Source organism: Sorghum bicolor, chromosome 8, assembly GCF_000003195.3.
Source record: "Sorghum bicolor cultivar BTx623 chromosome 8, Sorghum_bicolor_NCBIv3, whole genome shotgun sequence".
Taxonomy (NCBI): Eukaryota; Viridiplantae; Streptophyta; class Magnoliopsida; order Poales; family Poaceae; genus Sorghum; species Sorghum bicolor.
Genome location: NC_012877.2, coordinates 20,908,990 through 20,920,238, shown reverse-complemented (window position 1 = coordinate 20,920,238; position 11,249 = coordinate 20,908,990). Strand labels below are relative to the sequence as shown.

The 11,249-nt window shown below is 41.4% G+C and overlaps 1 protein-coding gene across 1 annotated transcript; it reads left to right on the top strand.

Annotated features, from left to right (window-relative positions):
• On the top strand, positions 7,015 to 7,605 carry LOC110437538. The gene has a single exon (XM_021466009.1). It carries the CDS (start codon positions 7,015 to 7,017, stop codon positions 7,603 to 7,605), a length of 591 nt encoding a protein of 196 aa, XP_021321684.1.

Genomic DNA, 11,249 nt, shown 5'->3' with positions numbered 1-11,249 from the left:
TTGTCTCTTTTATTCATATGAACGCCAGAACTAAGGAGAAGCTTATAAAAGTGATAGTCAAGTACCTTAAGATGTTACCTTACTTGAGTGATGGTATAGTATCACCTTGTGGAAGCTTTTCTTTCTTACTGGTTGTGTATCGTGTTTGTGGCACCCTCCATGGATCATCTCTTGTGAGCTATGCCTTCCTTGTGTAAATTGTTAACCTTCATGTGTCTCTCTCTTTGTCTCCAATGTGAGTTTATCTCAGGACTTCCCAGGTCGATATTGAAATTTTTCCTGCAGGGGTTAGTCCAACAAAATATCCCATATCTACTATAGCATACTATCGGCTCAAAAATCAACCTAGACACCATGTCTAATTTGATTTTAGGAGGGCATTTTAACCTAAGCACCATGCTTAATTCAAAATCCCTTGGAAGTAAGATCATCATTCCTAAACTAAGCACCATGCTTATTTAAGAGATAAATGAAACTACTCCAAACCTAGGCATATACTAAAGCAAATAAAGGTAGCATGAGAGCATTTATAGAGATCTACTCAAGTGGAGATGAAGTAGTATGATTAGTATTTAACAAATTAAGCATGTCTCAAAGGTAGGTACAACCAACATAGCAACATGGCAAAGGATGTTTTTATGTAAAGTACTCCCCGAAGCTTGAATTTTGCAAAATTCAAGTTTGGATGAATTTAATTGAATGTTGTATGATGATTGGTTGAACATACCTTCTGCTTGTCATTCATCCGATCTTCTTGCTCCAATCCTGGAAAGGTTAGTGACAAGAATACCCAAAGAAATATTTTTACAATTATCCTTATATGGTCAATACACAAGGTAATGTTGCAAATAATTAAAAGCTCATGTTACGATCTGATTAGTGCTTATTTTAGGATACTAAGCTTGTCCTTGGGAAATAATCAATTTATGTCGGCGAAGTGGTTTCCCCTCCAATGCTGACCTATATCAAGATCAACGCAACGAGATCTGCAATATTTATTATAGACATATGCATCGACAACCGCCCTTTTAAAGTTTTTATAAATAGAAAAGAAGAGGGGGTTGGAGATCTCAAATGCGGTGATGTTGGAGAGACCAATAGATTGGGAAGATGTTGCATATGAGCATGGAATAAACGAAGTGGCTATGAAATAAATTCCATGCTCATTAATGTTATCTTCGTCTCCAATCTGATTGTTCAGAGTTTCTCCTAGATTGGTCTCGCCTCTGTCCTCTTCTATAGTTGGATGAATCTCATCTTCAAAGTGAGTCAAGAACTCACCATTTTAAATTGAGCCAAAGTCATAATCCATTAAGGCTTCTTCCTTGTCCATCCACTCAATGGTGATAGCTCATGGATTTTTAATGCCCTTTAGCTATTGATGTTGCTCTTCTCGATCCTCCTTATGATCTTGGTGACTCTTATGCATGGGATGTCTAGAGAGATTTATAGGATCATCGGGAGGTTCAAGAGAAAGAGCATAGTAGAAATTATTAGGCTCAAGGATGGGTTTAAAGATAGGTTCAAACGAGTCATCAAAAGTGGGCGTAGAAGGGGAGAAGATGAGATTGTCTTCTAAATGGTTTCGCTCTCCTTCTGTTGCATCACTTAAGATGCTATCCTTGAGTCTTTCTAGATGTCCATTAGAGGGATTGGATTTGAGATGCTTTCTAAGAGATCCCTTCTTAGGAAGGTTCAGACTATATGCACTAAAAGGTCTCTTATGAAGCAGGAAGTTTAAGCTCATCCCAAAATGAATTTCCAAAGGTAGAATTTTTTCTTCCCTTAGATGATTTTGGAGCACTACTAGTTTGGGTTGGATAACCGAATCATGGGATTGAAATGTTTGGAAATCGGCTATTGAAACTTCCTTTCCTCATGTGGAGATGATTCCTTCTCTATCTCTAGGATTTTTTTATGAAGACTAGTGCAAGAAGGATGTCTACGACTGAAGACATACCTTGATTTACTAACAGATAAAGAAATAAAAAAACTCTACCAAAGGTTATATGATTAAGACCAATATGAAAATATCGTGGAAAAACATGGTCTTGTAGGGCTAGGTCTAAACTAGAATTTATTGAAAGATTAAAAGATTCCCTAGGTGTAGCTAAAAGTTCATTATCTTCTTGATTAAAAGATAGGACCTCGGCTAAAGAAAAGGGTTGGTTTTGACCTATTGCAATTAACTCCGGACACAGATCATAATTAGGGGCAAAGAAAGGACTTGTTGACTCCCATGGTCTATGGCTGGTCTCCGAATGTGCAAAAAATTCAATAATAGGTGTGGAATTTGAGTTATCCATAGAGATGGAAAAAATAAAAGATAAAAGAATAAAAGTATAAAAGTATAATGCAAGATAATAGCAAGACTCAAAGTTGTCTCAGCAAACCGTCTTTCTCTCCGGCAACGGTGCCAGAAATGCTTGTTGATATTTGTTAACGCCATTAGAAAATGATCTGCAAGCGCACGGATATCGGTGAGCACTTCACCCGGAAGATTATCTAGAGTATCGTATTTATATTTTTACCACTGGAAGAAAGCGTGCATCTGACTAACCAAATCTATTGCTACTACCCTTTAGGCTACAAACAATGTGATTCGATGTGAGCGATGTATAGAGAAGACTTCAACTGCACCCTCGTTCTAACCTTGCTAAGGATGATCTACTGTTCTGTTGGGGAGGCTCACGGAATCTATACACCAGGATGTTCGATCCGCACCTATAAACCCTATCGATCCTGCTAACGGGATTATGGGCTACAAAGGTAACTCGGAAATGTCACGTTCCTCGCTACTACCATGGTCTGGCTAGACAGGGGATATCTATGAGTATCCTAGCCCAAACACCACGTTTACGCTAGCGATGATTGCATTAAACTCTACGCAAAGAGATCAAAGTAAACTCATAAACCAAAGAACAATAAAACAAAGAATTTACTAGAATTTAGAAGTCAAAATACTGAAGAATCCTAGGAGCAAGCCTCGGGTTAGGAGGCTTGATCCCGCAGGTACAACCTCGGAGTAGACACCGACAGGCCGGGCTTCCTCCGATCTACACCTCCACTCTATCTCTCTCAATCTAGTAGAACTAATTCTACTCTCACATTGGATGCTACGCCCTATGAGGTTGGATCTCTAACGGAACCTCTCTCTCTGAATCCTCTCTGGAAAATATGCTAATGAATAATGGGGATTGCCCTCCTCTAGGGGCTAGGGGGCCTGCTTATATAGCCCCTCCATATGAATATGGGCTGTCGGATCAAACCAACCTTAATCACACGGTTTTCCTTAATCCGTTAGGTCGGTCGAGCATAATCCACAAGGTGGAGCCTGATTAGCTAAGACACCTGGGCGGGCGCCCAAGGGGGGAGGGCGGGCACCCTGCCCCCGGGCCCGCTCGGCCTCCCGTTCGTTCCCGTGGCTTCTAGAGTCTTCTAGATGATAGAAAATTGCACGGCACGTTAATATCTCTATGTAAACCCGACATGTGGGCCTTTTCTCCATATTTCCTGATAACCCCCTGCAAAAATAGACAAACACCAAAACTTGTGGAATTCTGTCAGATAAAACCCTAAGTCTGGGTGTTGGTTGCATTTGGATCCTTTTCTTTATTTATCTGATGATTATATTTGGTACTTAAGGACCGTCAACAATGACCTCCATATGGTGATGAATGACATTTTTGAATGATCTGCATGCCCTCTGTTGGTACCCCTTATCTTATAATTATAAACATCATTTTAGTAAATAAAATAAATAGATGGTAGGGCTTTGAACTAACCTTTCCACAAGTTTTATTGCAAATATCAATTTCAGGTATGACATGTGGAAAGGCGCAAAAGACATGAGAAAGTGCACTTCAAGAAAGCATATTCAGAAAAGGCGCAAATCAAAGATAAATGGAAAAGCCCACCAAAACACCGAACTGGATCCATCCGTAACCACAGGAAGGATTAGGTCCCAGAGACGAATCGACCACACGAAGGCAGTGGCCAGGGGGCTCACCAGTGGTGCGGCCGCACCCTGGTGCGGGCGCACCCCCCGTGACAGCAACTCGGTCCCAACTTTTTCAGGCGGTTGCATGGCGGCATGCATAGGAGGGTTTCACCTCCTACCAAATTTAGATCACCATGAACCATCCTTGTTGGGCTATAAATAGATGGCTCCACACCATTCAACACACAAACACCATCATTTGGAGCAATACACCTCACATCTCTACACTTGTTCTTTAGTTTAGATTCACTAGTAGAACAAGGCAAAGCTAGCAAGGAGAGCTTGTCTCCTTGGAGGATCTTAGAGCTTCTTGGTATGAATACAATTCAGTTCTCCTCCATGAGCAAGTTCTTATCTTATTTATATGATTATGCAATTGAATTAGAGTATAGTTGTGTTCATATCTTGTTCATAGTATATGAACTAGTTCTTAGTTCTTGTGCTATGATGTGTTCATCCTTGTTCGTCATCGTTCATCGAATTAGTATGAATAGACAAAGGATTAAGATTGGGGTAACGGTTCGTTGGGTTGTGATGGCCACTCTTAGCCGAGCCTGTCAATCCGAAGGGTTGGGGTCCCGGGAGGCTAGGAGGCGTTTCCAATTACACGGGCGAGGTGCTCGGGTATGCGAAGATCAGCAGATGCGCAGGTATCTTTCGGGTAGAGGGGTAGGTGGCAGGCTAGTGATAGCCCTGTCATCCCTGTCATCCCTGTATTCCCCCACGATCAGGTATTCCGGTAGGAGTTCTGTAAAGTCCCTATCGGCTGGATGTCCAGCTGCGGGGATCTCCCCAGAGCCTCAGACTTAGTTCTAACTCTAGTTATATTGGTTAGATGTTCTACTATCATTTCTTTGAATAGTTATATAAGATCAATGCCGACTTAACTAGTTGTTCTTTATTTCTTTTATTTCCTTATTTTCTCTTTATTCCTTGAGGTTGCCCCGATAAGTGTGTCCACTATCCATGTTTTAAGAGCCTGCCGTAACCCCTGATTAGACTATGTCTACCTATGCATCTCAATAAGTGATCATGCTACAAACCAAGCTAGATGCATTTGTTATGCCCTCCTACAGGATTAAATACGATAACCCTTGAATACTCACGGGTTGAAATGCTACAATAATAGTTATGTTCGCTTGTAGTTTTATTCTTTATATTCATGAACTATTGATTGGCGTACCTAAGTACCGTTACTTAAGATTGTAAACTCTGTGCATTTATCCAGTGCCGTGCTACAGCTTTGCATATCGTAAGTAAGGATGGTTAGGATGGCCAATTTGACATTCCTAATTATTGTTACGTGACTGCACTGCTAAGGCCGGCGCCGTTAAAGGCCTTGGGTTATCTCTCTGACGTAACGATAGTTATGGTATACCAACACCTGACATTTGTGCCATTGCTAATGATGGATTTATAGTCTATCTTAAGTAGTGACGCTAAGAAATGCCAACAAGCACCTCTGGCGCTGTTGCCGGGGAGGGCAAAGAACAATGCAAACATCTAGCTTTGGCATTTAGCATTGATTACAAAATAAGCATTGGTAGCCATAGTTTAAGCAGGCTTATCTTTGCTGTTTTCTTCCTCTTTTTATTGGAATGAAAACAGGATAGTGTATGAGCGGTTTCAACTTGCCAGCAAACTTCAACAGCAATCCAGAGGCACTCCTAAGGAAGAAAAGGACTCGTGCCGTTTCTTCCTCTGCCACGCCGCTGACAGACGAACCAATCACCCCCGCACCATCTGTTTCAACCACCATGGCCAGGTCACTCCGCGACTCTTCCACCACCACTGTTGCCAACGTGCTCGTTGGGCCTGCAGTCAACACTAGGAATGGAAACTTCAAGCTTCGCACTGGCCTACTCATGATGGTGCAGGCAAACCAGTTCTATTGTTTGCCAAGTGAGGACACAAAGGCACATCTATAGAACTTCCTTGAGCTGTGCAAAACCATCATCATCAAGGATGTTGCACCTGAAAGCGTCAAGCTCCGCTTGTTTCCCTTCTCCCTCTCGGGGAAGGCAAAGCAATGGTTCTACCAGAGCAAGGAAGCTGTCAACACGTGGGACAAATGTTCCGTGGCGTTCCTCGTCAAATTTTTCCCCATGAGCAAAACAAATGCTCTGAGGGTAAATATATCAAACTTCCAGCAGACTTCACTCGAATCCAGTCCTAAGGCTTGGGAAAGTCTCCAGGAGTACATCTAGGCCTACCCCCAACACGGGATGGAAGATTGGCTCGTGCTTCAGAATTTCTATGAGGGGCTCACGCCCATGTCTAAGGGGCACGTCGATGCCGCTGTTGGAGGCGCGTTCCTCTCCCTGACCATCGAGAATGCTACGACATTAATTGAGAAGATGGTAGCCAACTAGACTTGGAGATAGGGACACAAAACACAAAAAGGCATGCATACTGTGAAGGAGACAGATCTGCTTGCCATGAAAATAGACCTACTAATGAAGAGATTGGACGGACAGGCCACTGATCCTACCACCGGCACTGTCCAAGCCATCGTCTCACGCATGACGTGTGAGGAATGTGGGAATGTTGGCCACATGGGGATCAATTGCCCTGGAACCTAGGAGGACGCATCGTTCATCAATAACGGGTTCTACCAACAATAGCAAGGTAATGGGTGGAACAACCAGAACCGCCACCAAGGTAATTACTCCAGTTTTAATTCATCCCAGCCTTCGCTGAAAGATCTTGTGCTAGGTCAGGCCAAAATCAATGAAAATCTTGTTAAAAAGATTTCTAAAAACGATCAAATGTTTGTCAACATAAATACAAAGCTCGATGGCCTGACCCTTTCTGTTAGAGATCAGCTAGCTTTTAATAAGAAGATCAAGTTAAAAGTAGCTCAGCTTGCTTCTGCCGCTAAAGCATTTGTTTCTACCATGAGAGGGGGTAAGACCACTTGTGATCCCCCTTATCCTAACCATAAGACAGGAAGGGCGCCACAGCAACAGGAGGAAACATAGGCAGAAGGGCCGGCTCAACCATCAGAAGAATCCATGGAAGACGAGCCGACCCCAAACAACTATGGGGACACCACAGTGCTACCCTTTCCCACAACAGAAAGGAGGAAGAATAAGGACAGAAATGAACAGTTACTCCGCTTCGTGGAAAAGGTCGAAAAGACGCACGTCAGTGTACCGTTGTTGGATGTCTTGCATATTCCGTCCTACTCCAAGTTCATCAAGGACATCATCAACAAGAAGCGACCATTGTCATCCACTGAAGTTGTCAAGCTGATAGAAGAATGTAGCATAGCTATACTCAATGAGCTGCCCGAGAAGAAGCAGGATCCTGGGTGCCCCACAATCTATTGCTCAATTGGGGCCCAGCAATTCCACCACGCCCTATGTGATTTGGGGGCGAGTGTGAGCGTCATGCGGAAATCAGTCTTTTGCAGGCTGAACTTCACCAACTTGGAGCCAACCACCATGACACTCCAGTTGGCAGACTCGTCAGTCCGGTACCCGGCAGGGATTGCTCAAGACATCCCTCTCAAGATCAGAGGATACTATGTTCCAGTGGATTTTGTGGTGCTCAACATGGAGCTAACTAAAGAAACACCACTAATCCTGAAAGACCATTCTTGAGTACGGCTGGAGCACAGATTGATGTTGGGGCTAGAAAAATCCGCTTCAACATTAATGGCCAAGAAGAGAAGTTCGAGTTCAGGCCACGCCGTCAACAAGAGTGCAACATGATACACATCCTCTATGGGCCAAACCCCCAAGGCATCAGGCAGGTTGAGATCCAGCCTCAACTTATTAAAAATACAAAAATATCTAAGAAAAAGCCGAAGCCAAAAGAAAAGGTGGCTCCTAAGAAAAATAATAAGGAGCAAAAAAAGAAAATAGCTCCTAAAAAGAATGAAAAGAGGGACGAAGTCCCCAAGCCTTCATAACCGAAGCAGGTGTGGAAACCAAAGCAGAAGGTTGAACAAACTTCCACACCTCCAAAGGTGATACTGCTAAAGTGGAGGCCCAAGCAGGTGCAACCGTCTACTCCTCCCAAGACGGATGTGCCCTCATCAAGCAAGAAGTAATGGGAGAAGAGTCCCGCTCAACGGACTATAAAGATGAGCCCTTACCGAAGGTAAATCGGTAAGTTGTCCCTAGGTAAGTTTTTACTTATAAAAAAATATAAATATATATTTTCTTTTTACTTATTTATTTATTTTGAATAAATTCTTTCTATTTATGTTTTGAACTAGTTAAGTGCCTGTATGTTGCTACGAGTATACATAGAATCTTATGATGAATAGCTACACGTGTAAAATATATGCAAAATCTCATCTATTCATTAACAATTTATCTTACATAAAGCTAAATATTAATCATAGAAGAAAAGAAATATGTTAGAAATAATAATCACCACATAATGAATTAATCATAAACATAAATTCACATAAAGTTATTGAAAACATATTATAATATAACGAGTACATCCAATTAGTAACATGTCCACAAGATCATCATACACTACTTGTCTCCTATTATTCCCAAACTTCTACTACCTGAAATGCAAATAAATATGATAAATGTTAGTAACAAAGTACACAAATGTAAGAAAATATAATAGTTATATAAAACAGAAGATAATACCTTTTTATAGAGTGAGGACCTCCTTGTAGACAATATTTTTCGTGTATATACCATTTATTTTCGTCTTCTTTTTTCATATCATTCTTATCACTGGGCGGGACAATAAGGATCTTAATATTCGATCTGGCAGTTGCTCTAGATAGTGCAATGTTGACGGTCCTTAAGTATCAAATTTAATTATCAAATAAACAAAGAAAAGGATCCAAATGAAATCAACATCCAGACTTAGGGTTTTATCTGACAGAATTCTACGAGTTTTGGTGTTTGTCTATTTCTGCAGGGGGTTATCAGGAAATAGGGAAGAAGGGCCCACACGTTGGGATTACATAGAGATATTAACGTACCGCGCAATTATCTTACATCTAGAAGACTCCAGAAGCTACGGGAACGAAGCGGAGGCAGAACGGGGCCTGGCCCAGGGCGCCCGCGCCCCCCTTTGGTGTCCAATCAGGACCCGTCTTGCGGATCATGCTCCACCGACCTAAAGGATCAAGGATAACCGTTCAATCAATGTCGGTTTGATCCAACGGCCCATATTCACATGGAAGGACTATAAAACCAGACCCCCTGGCCCCTGGAGGAGAGGACCTCTCAACCCTAATTCATTATTCATCAAGGAAGAAGAAGCCTCTGATCAAGCCCTAGAGCCACCACATCAATTAGATCTCTAGATTAGCATAGCTACATAGCATTAGAACTAGAAGGTGTCAATCTTCGATTGGTTTCTAGATCTATCAAGAGGATTCTTGGTAATTCTCTATAGTTCTTCAATTGTTCATCTTTATTCTTCAATATTATGAATATGACTTTGTTCTACTTTAATATATTGATTATGACTTTGATCTACTTGTTTATATTCGCAATTATATTGTTCTTAGTTTTTCATAGTTATATACTTGGCTTAGTTAGATTGGAATTATATACATGTTTAGGATCGTATAGCGTTTATCCATCGAATCCATGGGTAAATGATAGATATTGTGTAGGCGTGGTGCTTATACCGTATTTATCTGCGATTCTACCCTATATGCCAGATCGTGGGGTAGTTTGTGGTAGTGACAGCTCCATCGATTCTTATATAGTCCCCCTCTCGTGTATTGGGCTGGCAGAGCAACATTATTATAGGGGAGTGATTGCGATGTTTCTCATATTCCTTGATAATATCACTATGCATGGGTGTAGTCCTGTCTCACAATGATTGCTAAGTATAATTGCACTAACTATGATATGCTAGACTATATAGTTAAGAATAACTTAGGAAATATTCTTGTAGTTCATCCTAATTCCATGCTAATGACTTGCTCGAATATCTAATTGAGGTGCTCGAATATCTAATTGAGGTGCTTATCATATTTATATGTGGCTAAGTTATGCTGATCAGATTAATTATCTTTGTCACAATTCATTACTTTATATATCCTTTATGTGACACTTATCCCTGTATGACAGAGATAGATAAATGTTCTCAATTATACATGCAATGATAGATACTCGATCCTATATTCCATTCTATAATCAAAATTGATGATTACTAATCCCTTCCCAGTGGTAAAAATATAAATAACGATACCTGGAATACTTCCTGGTTAAAATGCTACATCGGTATTAATCTGTGCGCTTGCAGATCCCATTTGTTATTTATTTAGATGAGCAATTGCATATTTCAATACCGCGTCTCTCATGTCATGCTGGGGATGACAACTTGGCTTAAGTGGTATGAGGGATAGGTTTGGCATTTTTGGCACCGTTATCAGAATTAGAAAACTAAGTCTACTTTTGGTAATGACGTTAAGAATGCCCAACATGCAACATACAGCTGACCATGAGAGAACACTAGTTCAGGCAAATACACACCAACATTGGGGAGAGTCTGCCCCTGTGCTTTGTTAATCGTCATGGCAAAACTGAGTCTAATAGGAAATTGCTTCCTCTTAAACTGGAACGGGAACATCTCATCATCTGAAGGACATAATGGAATCCGTGGTAGGAAGATTCACTTTCCGGCATGGTCTCCAACCATAATTTCTGCATCGATAATATTTCTTTGGAACCCTCGAACCACCAACCTGGTTCCATTGCAAAGTCCACCCGTAGGATCGACATTCCTTAGCAATATGACCGGACACCCAATCTCATCTCCTTGGAAACGACTTATCATCTTAATGTGGAGGGAGACCGTTGGGGGTCAAAGTGTTGAGGAACTCAGATGGGTAATAGTTATGAGGATCATCCACTGCACTATCAAAGCTATGGTACACAATCTCATCTCCTTAGAAACGACTTATCATCTTAATGTTAATCATATCAACCCAGTCATTTCGTGCAGATAATATTGCTCACGAGGTGATGTAGCTCTTGTTTGACATATTGGCATTGAGGGCAGGGAATATGCAGACAATTAATGTATCAAGATCACTGTCTTTTCCAGTCTGTGGAATGCATATATCATCAGGAAGGTGGATTTCATCATCACAATTAGCCTCCTCAGAGCCTCCCCCAATGCGTAGCAAGTATTCTGCAAACCATGGATCACTCTTTGCCCTCATGTTTTGCACCAATTTGAGATGTCGCATGGAATTCCAAAGGTACGACATCCGTAGTGAGGCACCAACTATTTGAGCCCTAGACCCTCT

What these genes read in the sequence shown, in the direction of transcription:
- LOC110437538 (XM_021466009.1), top strand. Translation starts at nt 7,015, where the DNA reads ATGGAAGACGAGCCGACCCCAAACAACTATGGGGACACCACAGTGCTA.